The sequence below is a fragment of the Botrytis byssoidea genome (assembly GCF_014898295.1).
Source record: "Botrytis byssoidea strain MUCL 94 chromosome Unknown BBYS_001, whole genome shotgun sequence".
NCBI classification, from domain to species: Eukaryota; Fungi; Ascomycota; class Leotiomycetes; order Helotiales; family Sclerotiniaceae; genus Botrytis; species Botrytis byssoidea.
Window position 1 is genome coordinate 1099078 of NW_024065842.1, and position 27265 is coordinate 1126342.

Here is a 27265-nt window from a genome sequence, read left to right on the forward strand (position 1 = left end):
AGTATGGTTGCTTTTTGGTGTGTTTTATAATATTTACCCTTATAATCATTGTACAATCTCAAATCAATACTCCACATATGCGTTGTTAGTGTGTTTTCCTTATAACAGAAAAAATGTGTGCCTGATTATTGCCTGCACTACTACTCGTACTTGCATCGTTATCTCTCTTTTTTTTTTACTTCACTTCCATCACCATCACCCATCACCATCACCCATCGCCATCACCATCACCAACCCCGTCGCCATCACCATCACCCATCGCCATCACCATCACCCATCATCGCCATCACCATCACCATCACCCATCACCCATCGCCATCACCATCACCAACCCCGTCGCACATCGCACAGCACTGACGTTCTATCTCCATCCCTCAATCTCTCCATCTCTATCTCTATCGTGGTATTCTTCCAACGCTTGTTGCTTAGAACAGCCCTATTAGTGGTATTCTTCCAACGCTTGTTGCTTAGAACAGCCCTATTAGTGGTATTCTTTCAACGTCTGTTGCTTAGAACAACCCTATTAGTGGTATTCTTTCAACGTCTGTTGCTTAGAACAGCCCTATTAGTGGTATTCTTTCAATGTCCGTTGCTTAGAACAACTCTATTAGTAGTATTCTTTCAATGTCTGTTGCTTAGAACAACCCTATTAGTGGTATTCTTTCAACGTCTGTTGCTTAGAACAACCCTATTAGTGGTATTCTTTCAATATCCGTTGCTTAGAACAACCCTATTAGTGGTATTCTTTCAATGTCCGTTGCTTAGAACAACCCTATTAGTGGTATTCTTTCAACGTCCGTTGCTTAGAACAACCCTATTAGTGGTATTCTTTCAACGTCTGTTGCTTAGAACAACTCCAACTCCAATACGACTTATATATATATCAGGTTTTGTGAACCACTTTTACCCTTCATTTTGTTCAAGAGTCAAGGCTGCTCTATAGCCTGGGTGGGTTGGGAATCATACATAAAGTGTGGGCTTATAATGTTCCTATTATGTTTATTGCTAATTATAGTTATAGGAACAAATTATGTCGAATCCAACTGAAATATTGATTGAGAAACTCAAACTTCGACTTATCCTTCGCGAAAGAGTGTTTATAAAATGGGAGGATGAATCGCGTACACCTCGTACACTAGGTTCTCGTTTGAAGTGTAATGGACAGAATCTCAACTTTTTCATAGCTATATACCATGATAAAGAAGGGCACCTTCATATTCACTTTTCCCTTGAAGTATCTGTTATACTTGGAACTAATAAGCAGAAAATAGAGATGTTATTGGTTGTTCCCCCTGATACCCATACCAACTTCTCAGATACTACCAAGCCTTGTTTGATATCCAATATCGGAAATTTATCTCATCTCGATGCTTCTGCTATTCACGATGCTGAAATCAGCGATTCAATGCATGTTATTTGTTTACAATTCGATCTAATCGCAAAGGGGTTTATTATTACAAAGAAGAAGAAGAATATTACAACTATTAAACCTCGAAATTACAGCTCAAAAGAATTGATCGGTAGCTTTGAATCTCTATCTGATGCGAAAACCTTCACTGTATATATCAAGCCAAATGATTATGCATTGGTAGGTCTGGAAGAGGTTCGTAGTCGCATAAGCAATACTGGCACCAACATACACAAAACCAATATGAAGGAAATATACATTGGACAAACACCTGCATTGGTGGAATGGAGTAGACTTGGCCCAGTATCACTACTACCACCATACACCAAGAATCCTGATCTGCTCCTGGAAGTGCAGGCTCCCCGGTCACTACCAATCTTCGAACAGGAAACATCATCGGTCAATATTATCGGAGCAACAACTACAGAGACACTACCTCAAACTCTACCTCGTCATAACTCGACGATGGTGCATGACACACTCTCTCATGACTGTGAAGAACTGCTGCATATTCCAGTGAATTTGGATGACGTCGAAAACGATCCGAGATATATCGAAATCAACTTCGATGTGGATTCGGACGAGGAACAGCTCGCCAAAGCACAGCTTGCTAACTTAGACTCTCGGGGATTAAATCAACAACTCGATTATAATTCCGAGATATCACAAGCTCTTAACTCGAGACTGTTGAAATGGATACAAACAACGATGCGAATCAACTCAAATGTTTACGAACACAAGCGTTTAACTACCAAGTTGTCAATTCTTGGTAACTGTGTTCGTAAATCAGACATTCGTTTATTTAATGCTACTTTGTTTTGGTGCTCTGCATTGTTTTTCTACGATCCGCTCGATTCCGACCCTGATAACACCCTCGGATTATGGAAGGAAACAAATTCGTGGCTTATTTCAGATATAGCAAACCTGATTCGATGGGCTAATGGAATCCATCATGATATCGAAATAGATATAGTATTGATAAAGCATTTCATGAAGCTAGGGGATGTTGCTCGTGTTACTGCTCTAGATAGTAGATGTAACAAAGACAAGTATTATGATCAGAAAGGAGTCTGTACTACTTGTGTGTTGACAGAGTTTAACAAGCTGGGTAATGGTGATAGCAAAGAGAAAAACAAACTTGTTTGTCGAAAACGAAAAGGCTTAGGAGCTCATAACACTGCTTCTAAGTTAATCAAAATGTAGTTTATTCAATACCAGTCAGGTGTGCTCTTTCCATCTTCTCATCTTCTCATCTTAATACACTACAACTTTATCAGCCTCACTTCATCCTTCAACGAGTTCTTTATTTCTTGTTCCTCATTCATAACTCCAACTTGTTTACACTCTGGGGTCTTTCAGTTTCCGGCTGCGTCCCTTCTACCTCCACCTTAGTCTTATCTGAGGCTTCAGATATATCCACCTGGCGTATGGTTTCTACCATCCCGATCCCACTTCCCCCATACAATCTGTTGAAAAGAGCGACTATATGCGTTCCAATGCCAGTATAAGGTATAGCAGTGCTACAACGATTATTGAGGTTAATGAAAAGGTGACTGTGTGATTAAAAGTACCCTTTTTCTATATCGAGGTAACTCATTCAACCTCTGGTTCGGATTTGACATTGTGTCGGAGGCTTCTCCCGATATGCATTAAATCCGCGGTGACTTGCAAGCTATTCAGGTTACTCTAGAATGCATACAGGGTACCTTAGTTGGGGTTATACTTCTATTCGAATACGATGGTTGCATGGGTGTATTTTTAACATGGCTATGGAAATATACACTACATATGTTTCGAGCGGAGTACTATGTGCCAGACTTGATTAATCCTGGAAATGGAATGGTCAGGAAGGTTGTATATCATCAGACATTGATGCCGCTACTTTTCCTTGTTTAAGTACCTTTGGAAACACATTCGAAATGGAGTTGCTGGTTTTATCAATTGCTGGCATGGTTAATGATATTAAGGTTATGAGGATGCACGGCACAGCTTTTATGATCTGAATACCATCCATCTCAATACCTCTTCTTTCACAATACCTTGAAGAATATCCCTTTGATTATCTGTTACCTTGCAATAGATCTCCCCTTTGAAAAGCTCATTGAATCTTCAAGACATCTTTACCTAAAAATCCCAGAGCAAGCCAATCGTCGCTGGACTTCTCCGAGGTATCATATATCTATACTGCCATTTGATTTGATCGCCTTCCTGAGCTTCAGCTATCTTTACCCAGAATGCTCTGCGCAATCATTCAAAGCCTCAGCTGCCCATAACCGCCTATCAATACTCGTTCAACATGCTGGCCAGATCTTTGTCTGAAGTGACGTCAACATTGTTTGGATCTGGGTAAGAGCGATGGCAGAGTAGTAACAATATGCAACCTATCAAACAGCAAAGGCTCCATTCATTACTTATCAATAACAACATGCAAACTTTATTCCAACATTATGGTACAGCATATCACCTCCGGCCGCATCACATCGGTAGCCCATCCTTCGCCACTCAACCGGTCCTTAGTGATTCCCCTATACTAATCCCCATTGAATATTAACAACTGCCCAACAATAGTAATTGCCGCTAATCACCACAATAATCTTTCTAATTCTCGTATATGCGAAGTTGGGAACAGTTGAAAATCAGGAGTAGCTTTTCCAAGGTTTCCTTAAACGCATCAGAAACGGAGATGCTGAAAGATGTACCAGAACATTTAGAGGAATTTGAAAAGTGTTTCGGAACAGCTAGTTGATAGTGCTTCAAGTAACCAAAAAGCTTTAACTTTTTTCGTATTGTTCACACCCATAAGGTTGCTTATCATTATGAGCAAAACTTTGGTGTTCCTTTGCGTGATCAGAAACGTTAAAGCTTTTTGAGCAATGTTTGCAGTCATGAGCTAGCTCACTTGTTATTATGGACGGAAATTTGATGGTATCGCAATCGGGAAGGAAAGCTGAATTTTTTTCTGCATTGTTTGCATAATAAGAATTATAAATATTATAATAATTATAATTAATATAGAATAATATAATAAAGATAAAATAATATAATTAAATAATTGAAAATAAAATTATAATAATAATATATAAAAATAAAGAAAATTAAAACTATTTTCTTATTTCTAATAATTTATGAATAAATTCATCTTTTAATTAATATATCCAAATCAACTTTTCTATAAAATAAATTATTAAATTTATATTTAATAAATAATAAATAATAAAACAAATTTAGAATAATTAAAACATTTTGATAAATATATTAAAAATCAAAGAAAAAAGCAAATATCGAATATTAATATTAAATAAAATAAAAAATCATAAATTAATATTATTTTAGAATTATTATAAAAAGAATAATATTAAATATATATATTTACTATTATATTCAAATTATTTAATTTGATTATTTGATATAAATTATTTTAGTAATCTAAATATTTATATAGTAATTAAATTAATAAATTTATTAAAATATATATTAATTATATTTTTGAAATTAAATTCTTTATAATTTTTAAAATTATATATAAAGAATTACTTATTTTTTAGAATATAAAAACAAAGTTTTAAAAAAAATTTAGTTTTATTTAATTCTAAAGTTATATTTTCAAAATTAGATATTCAAATTTGTATATTTATTTTTCTCTTTTTTAATTTAAATTAAATAAAAATTTTCAAATCTTTTATAATTAATAAAAGCTTTTTTCAATTAATATAAATTAAATTTTAAATAAATTATTATTAATCAAATTTCCTTATATTTTTATTTAAAATTATATTATTTTAATTAAAAATATAAAAAAACTAATTTATAAAATATATTTTTGAATATAAAGATTTATATATTTCAAAAAATAAATAAGATATTAAATAAATATTAATATATAAAAAAAACTTAATTATATTAAGAAAAAGTATTCATTAAATAAAAAACTTTTGATATATTATTTCAATAAAAAGTTAATATTTAGATTTAATATAATAAATATTAAAATAAAAGGATTTTAATAAAAAAGTATTTTCTAATAAATATTATAATAAATATAGAAAATTAGATTATAATTCAAGAATTTATCAAAATAATATAATAAATCCTAAATTATTAGATTTTTAATAATTTCAATTAATTGATATAATAGTTATTAAATAATTTGTATTTGAAAGTATAAATTGAAATGAAAGTGGTCCACATATTGATATAGCCCACATACTAATAAATTACGTTACCTATTATATAATCAGAGTAACCAATTAACATAGCTATCCCTTCGTAATAATAAAATATATCTATACGTAACCGTGCACTTCCTTTATTTATTAATATAATTTGATTTTTTAAGGAAATTATTATATTTGTTTATATAAATAACATAAAAATCAAATTGTTTTTCAAAAATTTGAATTAAAATAAGAGTTATTATTAAAATAATTTTTTGATAACGAAAATCGTAACAATTTCAACTTTTTTAGAAATATAATAGGAATATTTATATAAAAATTAGATTTCTAAATATCTTATTTTTATTATTATTTAATATATTTTTTATTATTAAAATAATAATTCGTTATTAAAATACAAATATTGAAAAAAGATTAATTTAGGTGTATTTTGAAGTGATATATATACTGATATAATACACGCACTAATAAACCACGTTATCAAAACATTAGTATATCTAATATTCAGAAACAAAAAAGCAAGCAAAATTTGATTACTAGTAGTTTTGAATTGCTAATTTTGATATGTCAATTCTATTTGAATGAATAGAATAGATATTAGTATTACATTCTACCTAATTGAACTAAATAATCTAATTATTTGATAGGAATAGGTAATTTAAAGAGATATAGATAAATATAACGAAATAGGGTTATTAAATATCAAAGCTTTTTAATTAGTGGTGGGGTGGGTGGGGCAAGTAAGTTTAGACAAGGTGTTTAATCTCACTCAAAGGTTAGAGAAGATTTACTAGGTAAATATTACCCAATGGATAGATCCTAAGTATATTGTTGTCGTCATGATTATGAGACATTTTTATTCATGTTGTTAACTAGTATTGGGTACTTATAGAAATTGTAGATATCATTCATATATATTCATATATAAATCTTTTAATCCTGTAATAAATTCGGATTTTCCCAAGTGTTGTGGATGATAAATACTTTTACACTTCTCGACTTATTCACCTCAAGATCAATCTCTCAATGTTGATGTTATTTTATATACCTACCTATATACAAAGTATCAACTCTGTGTATACCCAGGGATAAGGAAGATGTTGTAGATTTAATAATGAAAAGCACTCAGTGTCAGGTCAGAAGAATGGTGATATTGATTGTCTGAACATATTTGGAGGAATCATAATCTGATATATATCTATGGGGATCTATTTTTTGCTGGATTATAATAATCTCAATTGATTGGAAAGAGAGCTGGGTTTCTTAACTTTTGCTAAAGTCCCCCACTTGATGTATCTTATAGCTATTTAATATTAGTACTATTATTCATGGATTTGAGTAATGGTGATGATGCGGTTTGGTAAGATCGAACTTTGAAAGAGAGACCGTTCAATGAGTTAGATTATCTTACTTTGTCACCAAATTCCAGGAGATCAAAGTTGAATTGTTGTTTGGATAATCATATTTAGATGATGACATGAACAATGAATAGAAATCTAGTATTGCAGGAATGTTCAGATCGAATGTTGAAGCGGTATGGCTTTCGATGACAAGTAAGGATGATATAGAGTAGTCAGACGAGCCAGACGAGCCAGAGATTATGGTAAGAATAGTTATGGTAAGAGATGAGACTTAGAGGAGATGGAGTAGACTAGAGTATTTAGGTCGAGTAATCATCTCCAAGTTCGTGATATCAATGACCCGATATCATTTGATTGATGAGACTGAATGGATAGTGTGTTCTTACTAACTGTTTCCAGCTTGTGTTTTGGTATGATTCTAGTTTGTGAGCCCAAAATCTCAATAGTTAAGTACTAGACAGTTCTTACTTATAATTTGGAAATCCACAAAGTTAGAATCACAGTCATACAGTTTTGAAATCTAATCCAAGGGCTAATAATCATCCTATTCATCACTCACCACCACCATGGCTCTGAAGCTTGTAGATAACTAGTAAAGTACATGGTAAAGGTAGGAATTAACACATGAGACAGAAACTCCCGAAAATGAATAAATTCAGGTATTCTATGTTGAACAATCAAATTCCGGAATGATCACCACCAGAACCACAGTCTTCTGGAATACAGGCAATGCTAAGTGTTGATCTTCAAGTCATCTGAAAACTTGCAAGTTAGTAAAAACAAGTGCTCTATCATTCAATGTACTAGAAATGCCCCACTCCTGAAATACTCGAAAGTACTAGATATCATTGTCACAATTGGGAATTTTTCCCTCCTCCACATTTTCCCATAGATAATCTGTACAATCCCACACTTACGCTTCTCCACAACGATAGGTATCTCACTTGTAAAGATTGAAACCATCAATCATCATAATATTATCAATGAGCTTCAAGTTTATCTATAGCAATCGATTCAGCGGCTTCTTGGGAGTCGTCAATGTTGCCGGCGTTTCATTTCTGACCTATAGATATTTCTCTCTGTACGTGTTATCTTGTGATAATTTCTTCGCAGTTCTGCTGGCGACCTGTGTTCAAGTTACTGACTCGACTTGACTTTGGATAGTTCACGAGAATTGAAATATCACCAACAAAAACATTGTAAAAATGTCTACACCTTTTCTCAGATTCTGGCGATAACTAATTCAATGTACAGGGCAAAGGAATTCAAGCAACTTGAGATAGTTAACGAGCAAAGACATCATAAAGGGGCAGGAGTATCAAATGTTGAAGATACACGGAAACAGGTACTAGGGAAGGGAGAATCTAATATACGTGAGAAAGGGTTGTAGAGATAGAAACGGAATTTGAAGAAACTCTCGAGATGAAGAGGAGGGAAAGAATAAGTAATATGTAACCATCAATCTAAATGCCTATCAGATGTAGAGTGAATCGGGAAATCAAGCATGATAAATACACAAAATTGACAGGGAAACTCGAAAGTAAGCACCCTGCTTCTTAGACGTGCAACAAATGCATCTGAGTCACATGAACAATATTTCATTGGATGACAGTAAACTATATTGCGATTCACATCCTGGACAGAAAAAGCCACAGATCCACATTGTAACGACATTGCTTCGATGGGTGATTGAGATCATTTATCTGTTGATGATATATATCGATGGGTAATTCCTATATAACTTCTGATAAATTCTTACTTTGCTGAGCCAGAAGAACTCGGTCAATCTTATTCAAGGTTGAGCTCGAAATAATGATTGATTGATACAATCTAGCATTTCAGCTGTAACGGGCGTCATTCGAATCCACGATCAATATGGCGATATGTCTTCTTGGATCCTGGCTTCCCATATATATTCAATGTGCGGACGTTGGTTGGCATGGTATTTTAATATCTGAGGTGAATTCGTGATTCCCCAATGAACAAAAGCTCACAAAGTCCTAAGCATGATCCAGAAAATACGATTGACCAGAGTATGACTCTTTATGGCAAAGAAACCTATCTTATTGGCGCATGTGTGCTGGAAAGACATTATCTCTTTCATTGTATCATGATGATTTATAGTCAGTCCAATGGACAATCTTTTCTAGGAAGGGGACATACTCTCCAATCATCTCTCTACATGTACGGTCTTCGACCAACCAAGTGTCCCGCCAATACATGAACCATACCAATCGCCGTATCATTCACCGTAATATGACGAATATCATTTCTGAACCACAGTACTACCAACGACTAGTATCTCTAGCGAACACTAGCGGCATTTGACTGTATTGCGACTATGAAGTTTTCATATATAGTTTCTCAACCCGCACACTCATTTCTCAAAAATACACAATACTTTCAGTAACATCTCGCATACTGACACCATCCAACTTCCAACATTCTAATACTACCACCAAACCTCACATTTCTACCAATCCATTTCTCAATCCAACTAGTCCAATTTTCTACACTGAGCCAAGTGAATTGAAAATTTGACACTTGACACTACCTAGATACCTGTAGCACTACTGTACTAGCACTAGTAGACGAGTTTTGAGTTTACTTATTAAGATCATTCTCACCTACATTTCTACTCTTTAACTCTTGAAAAACTTCTTCAACTTCTTCAACTACTCAAGTTCTTCAACCTTTTGACAACTTTCCTGACAGAGATTCAACAACAACATCTTTCATACACAACAACATCGAAGATTATCTACTACAACCATTTTCTGGATATCATCATAACTAGAGTTCTTTGAGAGTACTTGAGTTCAAGATATCTACTACAACTTCCTCCGAATACCGTAAAAACCAGAGTTCTTTGAAAGTACTCTAGTTTCTCGTTGTAAGTATTATCTTTCTGTTTCAGCAATTTGACTTCCTCGATATCTCAAATCAAACCTTCCATATAATCTTTCAAAGTCAATTTTCTATTTGCTTTCACATACTGCAAAGCTAATCACTTCCTATACAGATTTGCATACGTCATTTCGTATCGTACAAATTAGCTACGAAGCAATCAGATAAATCAAAAAATCACTTGTCATCTATAGCTACAGCTAAGATGTCTTACACAAATCAAAATGTCCCAAGCCGTATTCTTGGCCAGAGAAACTTCGCATATGCGATAAACCAATTTCCTGCTAGAAGCCCAATCCTGGGTGGGAGAGACAGCTCTGAAAATGAATCAGACGATGCCTCCGTAACCAACGTAAGTTTATCTACCTTCATTCATCAAATAATAGGAGCTAATGTTGTTCAGTCTACTACTACACATCAAGGAATGTCTCGCGGAAACGCAACAGGTCGTTCTAACCCATGGCAACCACCAACTACCTCGAGAAAACCACTTACAGCTATGGCAAGACCAGGACCTGAACGCCAATTGAGCTCATCTCCTGAATATACTCCCGCAAGCCCAAGCTTCGCTACTGCAGGTTCTACCAACCCACGCTCTCCTGTATTTGCGGCCAGAAACCCAAACTTCAACCCAAGCTCTTCCGGTCCCTCGAATGCTCTTTATGCTCACTATCAAGCCCAACCCCAAAGCCCAACATCGGGACCTTATCTTCCCGACTATCAATCTCCAGGAATGAATTATCAGGAACAATTCACTTCTTATAGGGCCAGACCAGGAAATTTCTTTGCATTGCAACCACCACCTATGCTTCCAAGCCTTACGAGCAATTTCTTCCGAAACCAGGGAAGCATGAACAACTCGAATTCTTCATGGACACATTCAAATGTTTCTAGAAGAAAGCGACTATCCGAAGAAGATGACGATTTCTTTGCACCGCCTTCTAAGCGACGTCATTATTCGTTTGGATTTTACAATGAGACCACTGCTAGGGCAACAGACCAGACACTTCAAAATTCTCGCAATAGAGTCTACATCAGTAGCAACTATGGTACCACTCCTGCTGATGGAGATGTCGAGATGAACAGTTATAGAGCTCCTGAAAGCTCGAATATCTATTCTGGAATGGTTTATCAAGCAGCACCTTCAACGCCGAGAGGACGTGTAGCCGATGATTACAACGGGCCTCTAGCAACATTCCCAGGCGACATTGAATACACTACTACGGAGACGGCGTATGGACCTAACTATTCAGGCGAACCTGGTTTGGTAATTCAACAGAAGCCGACCTCTACTCTTGCTCGTGACACCAGTTCATTTGATTCTGCTGTTGCTACTAAGCCAAATCATCTCCCACAGATATTACCGCGACTTCCGCCACTTGGCACTATGTTCAGTGGTTTAAGCTCTATCCAATCTCCACAGGCATCGCTGCCCAGCTCGAATAATGATTATCCCACGGGACCCCGAGACAATATTAACCATGACAATATTCTCAGCCCAACGCCACAGCGTTCCATTCGGGCCGAAGTTTTTCACTCCCTTGAGGCCCGCGATGCCTCTGTTGATCCTTTGATCCTCCATTCATATGCCCCTTCTCCTGCTCTATCAGAAGGCTCTACTCATGACGCAGAGAACCAGAATTCGAATGAAAATCCTCCCGTCGAAACCCCCCAAGAGGAAAACTCAATCAACAGACATGACACAGATTCCGTCACTCTTGCTGAAGATACTCCTCGACAGTCCATCGAGGTCCCCGATGATACCGACAATGAATCAGTCGTCTCTCACCATTCCAGGAACAACAATGCCGATGACAATGAATCAGTTATCTCTCATCATTCCAGGAACAACAATGCCGATGACAATGAATCAGTTATCTCTCATCATTCCAGGAACAACAATGTCGATGACAATAACAACCAGTTGCTAATCCTCCAAGAAGAAGTAACTGATCTCGGAGTAGAATTGTACGGAGTTCAACGAGAATTAAGCAACCACCGCGAGAATTTTGAGGCATTTTACACCCTAAACACTGAATATTCCACGGAAATTCCAACTATATCCGGCAGCGTCGAAAGATTAGAACGAAGAATCCAAACTCAATCCGACGAAACCACGCTATTGCGCAACGAAATCAACACACTTAGAGCAGAAGCTTCTGAGCAGCGATCTCGATTCAGTACATTCATGGACTTGGTGGTTGAAGTCGCGGATCAATCGAATCTTCATGGCGAACAAATCAATCAGCTCACTCAGCGAGAAGCGAGAGCACAAATTGAAATTGCGAATAATGCCACTGCTAATAAGGTGGATGAACTCGCGACTTTGAAGAGAGAAATCACCAGACTTCAGAATAGAGTCCTCACATTGCAAAATGAGGCATTAGAGAAGCAGATTGCGGAGTTGCTGCGCGCGAGCAGTGGTCTTTAGATTATGTGGCGGGTTGTTGGAGTTTGGTGTACGATTTTTTTGGATAGATACCCGGGTGCTTTGGAGGAATATTCATTGGGATGGCGTTTACGGAATGGGATACATCGGGTTGCGGATATAGGTTTATATTTTATTTTCTCTTCTGATGATGCATTGTTTTTGTTTTCTTTTCTGATTTATCTTATCTGTCTCTCATCCACTTACTGGACTGGGACTTCAGGAATAGCGAGTTTAGTTTAGTGATTTCATAAAATATATAAAGCGCAAAAAAAGTTTAAAAATAAAATATAAAAGTATTTCAAAATATCGTTTTACATAGGCACCTATTGAGATCCATTGTCAAAATAATAATACATTGATATACATGTATCCAATCATACTTAACCCACATGCTCACGCTCATTTTGGCGTTTATTATAAACCCACGATTTCACCTTCTCTACTTCCTCGGAAATTTCTTTGCTCTCTACACTCTCTAAGCTTCACATCTCCATCTCCATCACATCTTCCCTAACCTCCCTGCCTTCTCTACAAAAGTGGATCTTTTCTTGGCTCATCTTCTCTTCCTTTCTTTTCTCCATTATTTCTTTCTCCCTCTTCTGCTCCCCCCTCTCATCCCCTCTTTCATCTCTCCCCTTCTCTATCTTCTCCTCTCCCTTTTCCAACCCCCTCTCCCCCCCTTCTTTTCTCTCCACCCCATCCCCTCATCCCACTCCCTCCCTCATCCCCATCCCCAACCTCTTCCCTTCCATTCCCCCCCCAACTATACAATCACCCTCTCTCCCCCCTCTCCAACTACTACCCAACCCTTGCCCCTTTCTATTCTAAACCTCATCGACAATTGCAAATCCCATATCTCTTCTAACCTAACCTTCATTCTTCATCCCCATTCCTAATACTCCATTCCTCATACTTCATCCCTAATCATTTTATCTCTTTTCCTTCTCTTTTCCTTCTCTTTCCTTCCCTTAATTATTTCAATCAAGATGTAATATTAACATGATTCTGAAATCTAAATATCAATATGACTATAGATAATCGATATATCAACATACAACTCTAAATATAATCCTTTCTTTCCTTTCCTTTTTATTTTCCTCTCCTTTCTTCCGTTCTTTCTTTCACTCTTTCCTTATTAATCAATATACCTATCTATTTATCTACCTACCTATCTATCTACTTATCTATCTACCTATCTATTTATCTATCTACCTACCTATTTATATAGATAGATAGACTTACTGCTAGGTATCTATAATTTTGAAAATTCCAAGATTTATGAAGAAGAGTAGGATAGGATAGGGAGATGTTGGTAAGATATTTATTGATCATTTATTTATCATTTAAGAAAGGAGGGTACAAAGGAGTGTGTAAAGGAATGAAAGACAGAAGAAGGGTAGAAAGAAGGATCGAAAGAAGGGTGGAAAAGAAGGAGAAAAGGAATGGAATCAAAATTCTCAAGGAAAAGGAAAAGAAGCTCAAGAAGTAATAGTAGACAGGGAAATGTAATGCTAAAACCATGGAATTTCATGTCTTCGATAAACTAATCATATCTCTCTCCTATTCTCGATTTCTTTTTTGTCTTGCAAAAACTTTAAGTGATACTTTCTTCTCTCTAAAGAAATTTTGGTGTAAAGAAATACTAATCTCTCATCTCTCATCTCTCATCTTTCTTTCCTCTCCTCTGATATCTAACACCTCAAAAGGCTATTCCCAAGCATCCTCTCCCACTCACCCCAACAAACCCCATCTAATTCTCCAACCCCCCCTCCTGAATCTTCTCCAAAATCCCCTTAAACTCCCTCCAATCACTCATCAAAACCTTACACCCCGCCTTCCTCAACACCTCCTCCATCTCCTTGCGTTCGCCCTCCTCATAACTACCCACATAACCCACAGTATAAATACCCGCCCTCACCGCCGCCGTCGCACCACTCCTACTATCCTCAATCGCTACACACTCTGTAGGCTTAACCCCCAACTTCTCCATCGCGTGCAAATACACCGCCGGATCCGGTTTGCTCGTCGGCTTCTCCAGCGACGACGCAGCACTATAAATACGATCGCCAAAATACTTCGCCTGATCCACCTTCTCCACACTCGCCTTCAATCGACGCAACGCACTCGAACTCACCACCGCCATCAGATATCCCCCATCCTTCTCCAACCTCACTAATTCCTCGTCCACCCCCTCGCAGGGCTGCAACGCCGCCTGGAGCTTCGCAATCACCTTATCTTCTTCCTTGCTCACGTATCCCTCGAGTTCCGCGTCGCTCATGGCATAGTTGTATTTGCTCTTGAGACTACTGATCATGCCGCGGAAATTCTGCCCCACGAATTCGGAGAGCAGTTGTGGACCGGTGTAGCGGTCGCTGATGCCGCGGGCTTCGAGAATCTCATTGGCGAGATCGGCGCACGCTTCGAAGGCGAGCGATTCGGAGAGGACGAGTGTGTTGTCGCAGTCGAAGAGGAGGGTGGTTATCTAGGTGGGGTGTTAGTTGGGTGCGGGGTAGAGGGTGAGGGGGGATTTGTGTATGTATTTGTAATTTAAAGAGGGAAAATGAGAGCAGTAACGAGAAGAAAAAAAACCAACTGAAGCCATTTTTGCTATTTGCAAGTGATGTTACTGTATTGAAATCTTGATAGATGAAGATATTCTCGTGTTGTACGTGTATATGAATCTCAATGAATAATCAAGAGAAGCAGGTAATATGTGAAGTATTTCGTAAATAAAGTAACTTATAAGTCAGTATCTGTCTCTCTTTCCTTTAAACAAATCCAAAGTCAAAGTCAAAGTCAAAGTCAAAGTCAAAGTCAACAACAGAGAAAGAAAGAAGCAGAAAACCAAAAGAAGGTGGGATGAGAAAGAAGTCATTCATTCATTCAACCACATACATGTATTGGATTGGTGGGGTGCCATGCACATGCAATCCATCCCATCCATCCATCCATCCCATTCATCCATTCATCCATCCAGCCATCCAGCCATTCATCCATCCAGCCATCTCAAAGCCATACCGCCATCTCTCATCTCTCATCTCTCATCTCTCATCCCGTATCATATCATACATATCATATCATACCATCCATTCCTCTCCACACACCTACCCACAGCAACCTACCTAGTCCATACATTTCCCACCCGTGTAACCCCGCCATTTCAGTGATTAGTGATTTCATTTCACCCACCTTCTCGTTCGTTTCATGCAGTATGACATTTGTGATACGCATACTAGCCATTACACCAATCACAGCAATGAATGATACCATGGATATCGATTCTTAAGAGCAGGGTTTGTGGTACAGATACTATTTCCTACTATCTGCAGGAGGTAATAGATGGTAGGTATTATGGTAGGTATTCGAAGTTCCTTTCTTTTCGTTCCGTTTCGGATGGTTTGTGATATATGTAACGTAATGTAATAATGTAATGTAATAATGTACTTGATTTGTGATTCCTTTGTTTTCTCGTCTTCTGTATGATGTATGATGTATGATGTATGATATATATCACCCATCCAACAACACGGTTTAGAGTATCCATCCTATCATATCGTATCGTATCGTATCGATGGAGTATACTGGTAACCTCATACTACCTAGGTAAGTAAAGTGTCTAAGAAAACCAAGCAAGCAAAAAAAAGCAAGCAAAACCATAAACATAAACCTAAACCTAAACCTCTCTATGGTAACCGCTTAAATCTGATATTCTACCATTATTATTTATATCTATAAATATATAAATATGTAAATATATAAACATGTAAAATATATAAATATACACATACATACATACATACAAGTAGCTATATCTCTCTCTCATTAGCCAATAACTCCAACCTACCTATCATCCACATTTCCCAAACAATACTTTATATAATACCCTTCATTCATATTCTCCTCCCCTCCCCGTCATCCAACCATCAACACACATCCCCCTCATCCAACCATCCAACCACCCACTTCCCATTCTCATTCCCATTCTCATTCTCATTCAATACAATATCCAATATCCGATCCAATATCCAATTACCAATTACCAACATCTTCCCTCCTTCCCTTCCCTTCTTCCCTTTCTCCTTTCACTCAACCAAATCCAAATCCAAATCCAAATCCAAATCCAATCCCAATTTGTATCACATTACCTACCTACCTACTTACCCATCCATCCACTCACTAACTATAACTATGTTACTCATACATATTCTCACACATATTATCTTATATTGTTGGGCACCAATCTAATCCAACTGTATCATCGGCCCGTGGATAAACTCTCTTTTTGCTTTTGACTTCTCACTCACTCCTCACTTCTCACGTATGATTCTTGCCAATCTGTAACCAAGTATTTAAACGAAGAGCGTGAGGTCTCGTGAAGGGATTGGGTACTTTACCCATAATCTACCTACCATTAACCTAACTATCTGCTACCTAGATAGTGAGCACCTCACAATATATTCAACATATGTAAATTCCATTCCATTGTCTTTAACAAATATATTTCTATATAACAAATGTTCCGAATCGTCCTTCGATCAAATTCCGTCGTTCCTCATGCTCATACTCATTTTCATCCTAACCCATGCTGATGCCAAGTAAAGTCCTCCTAAAACCCCCGAAGATACATATGCAAGTCATGTCTCCTCCCGATGACTTGTGTTGTTCTCATACAATCTGGTACATGTGATAGATGCAATAAATGCATTCATTCAAATGTACTTGTATGTTGTTTCTTTCCCAACCAATCCATCTACCAATCCAGCACGATATACAGAGACTTTCAAACGGGATCCATTGGTACCGAAACCACAACAGGAGGAAACCAGAAACGCCAATGTGAAATCATCTATCATGTGCCATCCATCCATCCATTCATGTGTATTGTGTTACTCAATTATTTTTGAATAATGAAATTTCTCATGGTTCACCAATGACTGGAATATTACCATAATTTCCCTCAGGAAACTGAGCTCGCCCCGTCCTCGAATTTTGTGATCCGCCATATCCACTCGCACTATATCCGGTATACGCGGTTGAAGCTTCCAAATCATCATGATGAGCCGTCGATGTAGGCGCATATGATCCTCCATAACTCGAAGGTTCGTAATCTGGTGAATGAACTCTGCCTACGAAGTTTCCGCCGGGATATCCATCATCGTGTAATTCATGCTCTTCGTGCTCTTCGACATTATGAACTGGTGCATATTCGTCATCGTGGGGAGCGGTGGAGAAAGCTTCTTTATCGGGATCGATCATGGCTGCGTTGTTGGGAGCTCGGGATGCGCCGGGAAGATATCCTTCTCTCTTGTAGTACATCAGACCATAGAATGACATTGCTGTTGAGACAATCCAGAAGAGCCTGTTGTTTGAGATTAGAAATGTACTGTTGAGAGTTCCAATCATGCGAATCAGGAGAACCAAGACATACCATAAGAAAACACCTAATCCCACCACTGCCTTGCTCACTTTGCAACCACTTCCACATTCCCCTGTTGAATTCCAGTTTGCGACCGCTGCAAAAGCCGACAGAGCCATAACACACCAAACGAGATCAATCACCAACAGCGCATACGGGTTTGCGAATTTTCTCGTCCTGGGGAATCGTACGGTCATGGTAAGATAGATAACTGCGGGTAAAACCAAGAATGTCTATTGGATTGATTATCAGCACGAGTCCATCATCGCATCTGCGAATTAAAAATATACATACATAACCAAAGTTCCATCCAAGTCTTCCATCTACTTTTGCAGTTGATCGCATAACGATGATATCTAATATCCATATGACGACTGCCATAGCTAACTGTACGATGTGTACAGCTAGCTTATATTTCTGTAAGTTATGTATTGAGAATTCCATGTTGTCGGGTTATTGATTTCTGGATTTTTGGATTGACGGTATGGAAAGTGTACAGTCAAATGCGAAGGGAATGCTCAAATGCGACGTGTATTCTCAAATGCTCCAGGTGTGGATGTTTTTTCAAGAGTACTCAGACAACCTAGATAGGTATGGAATGGTGGTATTCTGAATCTCGTATCGAGTGCGTACTCGTATATTTCTGATTCTGAGGGGCTGAAGGTAAAACCTTGGAGACTGTCTGATATTTGCTTGGTACGTGTGTGGTAGGTGTGCGGGCGGGTTAACTTTATGATATTCACAATTCGTCGAGCACGGAAAGTCAAAATGGTGCGAAAGGATGGAAACGAGACAGAAAGCATAGAAACAATAAAGATGTCAAATGTCAAGACGATCAAAGCGAATAAATCAAAGCAAACTCTAAATCATACGAAGAAAAGAGGCTCATCAACTTCATACGCGTATTCCTCATTCATTCGTACGTACCCTTTCGTAATATAAGAACTGCTCAGCCTTTTTTTTTCTCTCTTATGAAATCTTGCTTTTTGACGACTTGGTTGCTCCGTGGTATCGATGGGGTTTTGACGAATCAAGTGGATTCCATAGCCAGGAAGGTGGGAGGTAGAGTATTGGAGAGGAATGTTTATTTCAAGTAACCGCAGTCACATCAATCGAGGTCATCAATATTTGTGGCTGGGCAACCAATGAAGCTTGGGCTGAGAGAGAAGGCTGAAACTTGGGTTGTGAAGACTGCGTAAGGTGAAGGATGAGTGAAGGATGAGTGAGGTATGAATAAGGTATGAATAAAATATGAATAAGATATAAGTGAGGTATAAATAAGGTATGAGTGAAATATGAATAAGATATGAGTGAGGTATGAATGATTGGGTGCCCACCGCCTACCTATGAAATATACGACCATAATGAATTTGAATACACAATCAATTTATTTCAAACCATGGGTTTTACCACTATTGTGTTGATAATTATAGTTATCTAGTTAGGTATCAATCAACATCTTATGTAATTCATATTATTCATATAACGTGGTTTATTATTGAGTGGGCTATATTATCGAGTGGGTCATTTTTCCCTCAATTCACATTTTCAATTTCTATATGCGATTTATTAATTAATTATTATAAAATCAATTAATTAAAAAGTCCGAATCTTTTTTGTTATTAAAATTATTTATAAAAATAAAAAACTAAATATTTGAAAAGCTTTTAAATTTTATAATATCTTTTATATAACTTTTTAATACAAAATAGATGATTTATTATTTTATATAAAAACTTAGATAAATTATTATAATATTATAGAATTAAAAGAAAAAATGATTATTTAATATATTCTTAATATAAATTCAAAAGATTTTCTATTTAAATTAAGAAATGGAGAAGATATAATAAATTATATTCTTGAATTAAGGGGTGTAAAGTGTATTGGGAAGCTTTAGGTGTATTGATTCATAAAATGTCGAATCGAATTAAAAATATGTTTTAATTATATTTATAACTTTCAAAAAATTTTCTATAAAAATTCTAAGTTTATTAAAGAATAGTTTTAATTGATTACAAATATATAAGCGAAATACAATATTTTGAATAGTGATTTCTATAATTTTAATAAAATAGGCTTTATAATAGGTATAATATACTCTGAAATAATTGTAATTAATATTGAATAAAATAATAAAAGTAAGGTAATATAATTAAGTAATAAAGATTAAATTATAATAATTATATATAATAATAAAGAGAATAAAATTATATCCTTATTTCTAATAATTCAAGGATAGATTTATCTTTTCAATTGATATACTAAAATTGATTTTCTTATAGATTGGGCTATTAAATTTATATTTAATAAATAAACAAATAATAAAACAGATTTAAAATAATTGAAACATTTTGATAAATATATTAAAAACTAAAGAAAAAGTAGGTATCGAATATTGGTATTAAATAGATATTAAAATTATAAATCAAAAGCTTTTTAAGTATATTGTAAAGAGAATAATATTATATACTTAAATCTATTATTATATTCAAATTATTTAATTTAATTACTTGATATAGATTATTTTAGCAATCTGAAATATTTATATGGTAATCAAATTAATAGATTTATTAAGATATATATTAATTATATTTCGAAGATTGAATTCTTTATAGCTTTTAAAATTATATATAAAGAATCAATTATTTCTCAGAATATAAAATCAAGATTTCGAGAAATAGGTTTAATTTTATTTAATTCTGAAACTATATTTTCAAAATTAGATATTTGAATTTGTATATCTACTTTTCTCTTTTTGATTTAAATCAATAAATCTTTTAAACTCTTTATAATTCAACTAAAACTCTTTTTCAATCAATATTAATTAAATCTCGAATAACTCGTTATTAATTAAGTTTTTTTATATTTATATTCGAAATTGTATTAGTTTTAACTAAAGGTATAGAAAGATTAATTTATAAAAATATACTTTTAAATATAAAGATTTGTATATTTTGAATAGCAAATAAGGTATTAAGTAAACATTGATGTACAAAAAAAACTTAATTGTATTAAAAGAAAGTATTTATTAAATAAGAGACTTTTAATATATTATCTCAACAAAAGATTGATATTCAGATTCAATACGATGAATATCAAAAAGAAAGGAATTCTAATAGGGAAGTATTTTCTAATCAATACTATAATAAATATAAAAAGACTGGATATAATACAAGAACTTATCAAAATAATATAATAAATCCTAGATTATTAGAATCTTAATAATTTCAATTAATTGATTTAATGATTATTGAATAATATAGATTTAAAGGTGTGAATTAAGAGAAAAGTAACCCACTCGATAATAAACCACGTTAGTTAATTTATATAATTCGTATATTTCCTATATTCCCTATAATTCCTATATTTCATATATATCTTATACATAGAGTCGACTTGATTTATATAGACAATCACCTATTGTCACTTCGTATACCCGTACCGGTATCCGAATTCAAGCATTTTGTCATATCAGTAAGTCCTCCGTACCCGTGGCGTGGATCACCTGAAATTCCCCGGAAAATGCCTCTTACAACAAAACTCATGACAAGGACAAAGGACTTCTTCTATCTATCTAGTATCTTCCATTATCCACATATCCAGCACTTCCTCCAAATGGTTATCATCACCAACTGGGTATTTTATGAAAGAGGTTCAATCAACTTTCAAATCAGATCCTCAATGAACTTAACTTGTTAAGGTGTCGGTGAGTAATCGATTGATTGATTGTTTGCGTGATATGTGATAAGACATCTCGGAATATTATTCACACAACATTATTAACCTTTTTTCCTTCCTTTCTACTGTATCTATATAATTTTTGGTAACATATATTTCCATATACTGTCTTTCTCTTTTCTCATCCGATTTTCATGCTGCAATGATACATCAATAGATACATAACCAAGAAATCAACGATACACGACTTTTCACCCACGCAAAATGTCTTCATCCAACCACTTGGATGAAGAAACACCCCTCCTCGCAGACACCACGACTTTACCCTCCCAATCACCTCCATCTGAATCTGCAATCCAAGACCCTTCCACATCTGAAGCGACAATCATCCCCAATGAACAAAGCACCAAACGTTTAATAGTAACTCTTGGAGCAATCTGGGTGGGTGTCTTCCTCGGTGCTCTAGATTCAACAATCATCGCTACCCTCTCCGCCAGCATCTCCACATCCTTTAACTCCCTCTCTCTTCTTTCCTGGCTCGCCTCTGCATATCTCATCGCAAATGCAGCTTGTCAACCGCTTTCTGGTCGCCTCACAGATATCTTTAGTCGGAGAACTGGATTGATTGTGAGCAATGTATTATTTGCCGCAGGAAATTTGATATGCGGATTGGCGAAAAACGAATGGGTGATGATATTTGGGAGAGTGGTGGCAGGATGTGGAGGCGGTGGATTGATGGCTATAAGTACTTTTGTAGGAAGTGATTTGGTTCCGTTGAGGAAGAGAGGTGTGGTGCAGGGAATCGGAAATATATGTTATGGAACGGGAGCCGGCCTGGGAGGGGTTTTTGGAGGTTGGGTAAACGATACTTGGGGCTGGCGAATGGCCTTTTTGGCTCAAGTTCCTTTTATTATCGTTTCAGGAATTCTGGTCGCTTGTCTGGTTGATATTCCTCCCAAGAAGAGCGAGAAATCGAAGTTATCGAGAGTGGATTTTATGGGTTCTTTCGCGCTGGTTCTTACTCTTGTTCTTCTCCTGCTAGGACTCAATTCTGGTGGTAATATCGTACCGTGGAACCATCCGCTCGTCTATGTTTCGCTCCCCCTTTCTCTCGTTTCGCTTCTTGGATTTATCTACATCGAACTTTACATCGCCTCGGAACCTGTTATCCCAGTTCGCCTCCTCGCAAACCGTACTGTTCTCGCCGCTTGTCTTACAAACTGGTTCGTTACAATGGTCGTCTTTATGATTATCTTTTACGTTCCTTTATATTATCAAGTCCGGGGTGAATCTACCACCGCCTCTGGTATGCGTCTTATTCCGCAATCAATCGGAGCTTCTGTCGGATCTCTTGGTTCCGGAATCATCATGAATCGAACTGGAAAATATAAATCAATTAGTTTGATAACACTTGCAATGCTTGTTATTGGAACCGGTCTTCTAGCAACTCTCGATTCTAACAGTCCGGATTGGCCAATATATCTATATCTCTCCTTGACAGGAATTGGATACGGTGCAACTCTCACAACTACACTTCTAGCTATTATCTCAGCAGTATCGCATGATCATCACTCGGTTATCACATCAGCTTCATATGCGTTCCGTTCCACAGGCTCAACAATTGGTATTACCATTGCAAGTGCAGTGTATCAAAATATACTCAAGTCGGATCTGTGGGAGAAATTCGGAGATAAACCGAATGCGGAAGAGATCATTGGGAGAATTCGAGATTCTTTCGATGAATTGAACAAACTCCCTGAGGGCTGGAAAGAGGGTGTAACGGAAAGCTTTATGGATGCTTTTAGGGGTGTATTCTTGACGGCACTAGGTTTTGCGATCTTAATGGCTGGGGTGGGGAGTCTGATGAAACAAAATGTTTTGCATGAAAGGTTGGATAGGAGGTAGTGGGTTGTTGGACGGGAGAAGGGGGAATGTGGGGGTTTTGGACTGGCAGGTAGGTTTGGATATGAAGAAGTAAGATGCTTGTAAGGAGCAAGGTCTTTGAATTTGTCATGAATGATTCGTCGTTGTTATGAAACCTATCTTGGATCAGGTATCGAAGAGTTTCTAATGTTCCAATGTATGGAGTTCGAAGTGGGAATTCAAGGAAATTGTATGCTCGTATTCAGGCTCAAAGGGCAGGTGACCCAAGAGCTCAATTTTCGGAATGCTATATAGGAGGAAAGATATACATACATATAGATGAATTTACGCAGCGGTATATAAATGAACAATTAATCTTTATATTATTGAAATTAGAATTGTTGAATACGTATGATGTATAATATTAGATTTTGACCTTTGCTTCTTTTTTTATGTCTGGAATATTCCATCTTTCTGACCTTTTGATTTTTTGACTTTGTTTACCTACATCGTAAAGAATGCTTTGAATTTCCCCTGCATATCATACCCCCTCGCCCTTGATCGAATTTTGGAGTGGAATAGCTTGATATGATATAATTTTGATATAATTGTATAGCATTTGTTGGATTGTGGATGGGGTTTGTGGATGAGGGAGGAGGGGGAGGAGTGGTGGGTGAGGAATATGGTGTTGGGGTTTGAGTGTTGATGGGAACAGGAGTCTGAGTATTGAGGGGGATGGAGATGTGGGATGAGATTGGATGGGATGAGATTGGATTGAATATACTCAACATCATAATTTTATTAGCATATCACTATTGTAGTACTTCTATACATGAAAGATGAAGAATAAAAAGCGGTGATTTGTCTAGATTGTAGATTGTAGATTGTAGATTGTAGATTGTAGATTGTAGATTGTAGATTGTAGATTGTAGATTGTAGATTGAGAAGTCGAGAAGTTGAGAAGTCGGAATACTTATTGTAGATTATGATTAGAAGAAAGAGTAAAGAGAGATAGTTTATGATAAAAAGTAGAATTTGAATGGGCGAGGGAGAATAGGCGAAGAATGGGGGGAGGTGTGGAACATCGGGGATGGCCATGGGATATTGGGGGATGGGAAATGAGGGGGGAGGGAGTGTGAGGGAGTGTGATGTTATCTGGAAATGGGAATAGGAGGGAGTGTGAGGAAGTTTCTGGATTCTATTTGCCGTTGCGACTTTTAAACTTGTAACTTGTAAGTACCTAGTAGTAAGTCATGGGGATATTGTAGCCAGACAGTATTAAGATTATATATAATCATAGCTCTGAATATCTACAACCACAACTATGAATCAATCTTGAATATAGACCCATTAGCGAGAATTTACTAAAGTATAGGAATTTGTATAATTAAAACTTCAAATATAGATATTAAGCTTGAAAGTGAATGTCTTTGAGGATGAGATTGCTTTTGATGAATAGTCGGATTGGAAATGAAGGATTGGAAATTCGGAACTATTTACATTCTAGAGATGGTTTGGTACGGGGCTAGTAGTATTCAATCTTATTGAAATGTATCCAAAAATAAATAGTTGATATGTATTATTGAAGTGGGACGTGTTCAAAATAAGGAGGATACTAATTACAAAACTGATCTTGATTGGATGGCGAGATTGGAATTTGGGTAAGGAGGTTTGCGTGGAAAGATAGAAGGGTTTGTTGATTAATGGGTCTCAATGGTTGTAGCTCATGGAAGTGGAATGATTCATTCCTTCGTCATATAGTTGATGAGAATATCGCCCAGTACGTTTCTTCAAGACTCGAGGAAGAAAACATCCCGGCTCACGTCTGAAGCAAATTAAGAAATGAATGTAAGCTTCTGCGACCCGACGAAAGAAATAAAGAGCACGTGAATTGAACTCAAAGGAGTAAATAAAAGCCCCGTAATTCCACAGCTCAAGCGTCGAAGCCGAAATCAGACCTGACGTGGAAGCTGAGCAGGATTTGTTTTCCTTCACCCATCAACCACCATAATCCATGTTTCAAATCTCAATCTCGGTGGGAAGTTAGAATTCCATCGAGCTAAGTATAAGCAGCGACGGTCCAGGGAAGTAACGAAGTCTTTGATGCTTCGCAAAGACTGCCCGCCACCGGCAAGTTCAGAGTCGAACACACAAACGCCACGCGCCATGTGCTTCCTGCCACCGTAGTTCCATCGTGATACGCCGTCAAGAAACTCGTGCTCGTCTGCGTGGTGTAGCTAAGTGAATTGAGTCCCCCATCTGCCCATCCAACACCGGCTTTCCAGATCTTTTCCCGCAAGTGCGTGTTGCTGAATCCGACACCGATGTAGTACAAGTGAATCTAAGCGTGTTGTTAGTTGTTAGTTGTCGATTGACGTGTGTGAGATGCAAGGAAGAAGAGGGAACGGGGAGCAGAAAAAGGAGGAATAAGAATGAGAAAGAGTTACCTCGTCGAAAGATCCCCAGGATATAGCAGCAAGAGGGGTATTAGTCTTCGCGACACCTGCGGGAATTAACACGCTACTAGTGTAGCCCAAAGTAGCAGGAAAATTCGGAATGATCTCTATAACGGAGCCGTTGGCGGCTTGGTAGTAAGTGCGGACAGCCCCAGTTGAAGATTCTACAGAAGCTCCTTGAGTCAAGATGTTGACGCTGATAGGTACAGCTGCAGCTTGGAAGGTGAGGAGTGCCAAGATTGAGCACGCAATGGAATTGAAGTTGAAGTACATGGCGAAGATTGCTGAGTCGCTTGCTGATGTTTGCTGATTGTTCGCTTGAGACTTCTGGATATTGAGACTAATTCTGATTTTCTATAAGGTGGGAATCCCATTTCCTTTATACAAGATATCTCTTCAAGTGTTCGTGTAATTCCGAGTAAGAACTGGTAGAAGCGGAAGCTGCTAGAGAAGACTTGCGCAGCCGTTTCTCGGTCATCTCGAGAGCATATTCATCTGAATTATCGCGTCACAGGATATATCAGCTTGACATTGTGACGCCGCGCAGCATTGTGTATAATTCCTCGCCAATCTCAACCAACAATTCAATTCCACGACTTGTGGCTCACAATTCTCTCATATCATCACCTCAAAACTATTGTTTAGGACGAGGAGTAAAGCCTTGAATACCCACTCCACCAAAAAGATCAACTTCTCGGCTAATTAAGAATTGTCGTTTTCGTGAAAGTGGAAAAGCTGTAGGAATTGACCTCTAGTCAATGTCAGAATGTTGAAATCACTTGTCACATATCGTTTTGTAAGCGGCCGGATATTACCTAGTAAAAAAGGGGGCTTAGCCCCCAATACTCATTCCCGCATCTTCATCATTCTCTTCATTACACAAATGGTACCCAGCATTCCTCTTTTGATCATCTGCATTTTTGGACCCTTATTTCTGCCAAAATCGCCCAGCAAGAGATTCGGCCGTTCACCTGGTACTGACCGAAAAAATATTGCAGTTATCTTTGGTCACTTTGTTTTTGCGAAACATCCCCACGATACTCAGCTGCTCATAGATACTCATTTGATACCATTAGTAAAATATTTACTAGAATGGCACAGACAACATACACGACAAGATCTCGGAATAAGACAGAAAATCAATGAGTGTGCAAGTAGGTCCCACAAAATGTGTACCCCTTCAACATTAGGATGGACAACATTGAATCTGCTATCAAATTTCGGGAAGGTAGTCTTCGTAACGTAAATTCAATATTTATTTCTAATTCTTATAATACTTGGAAACAGTAGAATAGATTAAGTGCCCAGCATGTTGCACCTATTGACAATCATTCTAACTAGAAGCATTTCACGATGCATTGAATCTGATAGCGAGCGATGAATGGCTAGTCTCATGCTTTTGTAGAGAATATCGATACGTCGGCATCATGTTATGAGACTTCCAAAAAGTGAAACTTCACAGATAATCGGTGAATATAAATACTAAGAATGCCTTCATACAAGATATATTGCGATTGACATTGTCTATAAATCTTTATTCCTGGGCTTAGCAGGAATTACAGGCGTC

The 27265-nt window shown here is 37.0% G+C and overlaps 6 protein-coding genes across 6 annotated transcripts; 3 read left to right on the forward strand and 3 right to left on the reverse strand.

The window, feature by feature from the left end:
* Positions 1 to 1030: 1030 nt before the first annotated feature.
* EAE97_000327 (uncharacterized protein) lies at positions 1031 to 2611 on the forward strand (the record flags this gene model as incomplete). Its single annotated transcript, XM_038870837.1, has 1 exon — positions 1031 to 2611. One exon carries the CDS (start codon positions 1031 to 1033, stop codon positions 2609 to 2611), a length of 1581 nt encoding a protein of 526 aa, XP_038738198.1.
* A 7445-nt stretch (positions 2612 to 10056) lies between these two features.
* On the forward strand, positions 10057 to 12282 carry EAE97_000328 (uncharacterized protein; the record flags this gene model as incomplete). Its single annotated transcript, XM_038870838.1, has 2 exons — positions 10057 to 10203; positions 10255 to 12282. The coding sequence occupies 2 exons, from the start codon at positions 10057 to 10059 to the stop codon at positions 12280 to 12282; spliced, it is 2175 nt and encodes a 724-aa protein (XP_038738199.1).
* Positions 12283 to 14032: 1750 nt separating this feature from the next.
* On the reverse strand, positions 14033 to 14884 carry EAE97_000329 (uncharacterized protein; the record flags this gene model as incomplete). The annotated part of the gene is made up of 2 exons (XM_038870839.1): positions 14033 to 14764; positions 14876 to 14884. 2 exons carry the CDS (start codon positions 14882 to 14884, stop codon positions 14033 to 14035), a joined length of 741 nt encoding a protein of 246 aa, XP_038738200.1.
* A 1841-nt stretch (positions 14885 to 16725) lies between these two features.
* On the reverse strand, positions 16726 to 19023 carry EAE97_000330 (uncharacterized protein). The gene is made up of 3 exons (XM_038870840.1): positions 17993 to 19023; positions 17711 to 17931; positions 16726 to 17641 (listed from the first exon to the last, which is right to left on the reverse strand). Exons 1-3 carry the CDS (start codon positions 18140 to 18142, stop codon positions 17200 to 17202), a joined length of 813 nt encoding a protein of 270 aa, XP_038738201.1. The 5' UTR covers positions 18143 to 19023; the 3' UTR covers positions 16726 to 17199.
* A 2620-nt stretch (positions 19024 to 21643) lies between these two features.
* EAE97_000331 (uncharacterized protein) lies at positions 21644 to 23284 on the forward strand (the record flags this gene model as incomplete). The annotated part of the gene is made up of 1 exon (XM_038870841.1): positions 21644 to 23284. The coding sequence occupies one exon, from the start codon at positions 21644 to 21646 to the stop codon at positions 23282 to 23284; it is 1641 nt and encodes a 546-aa protein (XP_038738202.1).
* A 2017-nt stretch (positions 23285 to 25301) lies between these two features.
* Positions 25302 to 25971, reverse strand: EAE97_000332 (uncharacterized protein; the record flags this gene model as incomplete). Its single annotated transcript, XM_038870842.1, has 2 exons — positions 25302 to 25583; positions 25690 to 25971. 2 exons carry the CDS (start codon positions 25969 to 25971, stop codon positions 25302 to 25304), a joined length of 564 nt encoding a protein of 187 aa, XP_038738203.1.
* Between the last annotated feature and the right edge of the window lie 1294 nt (positions 25972 to 27265).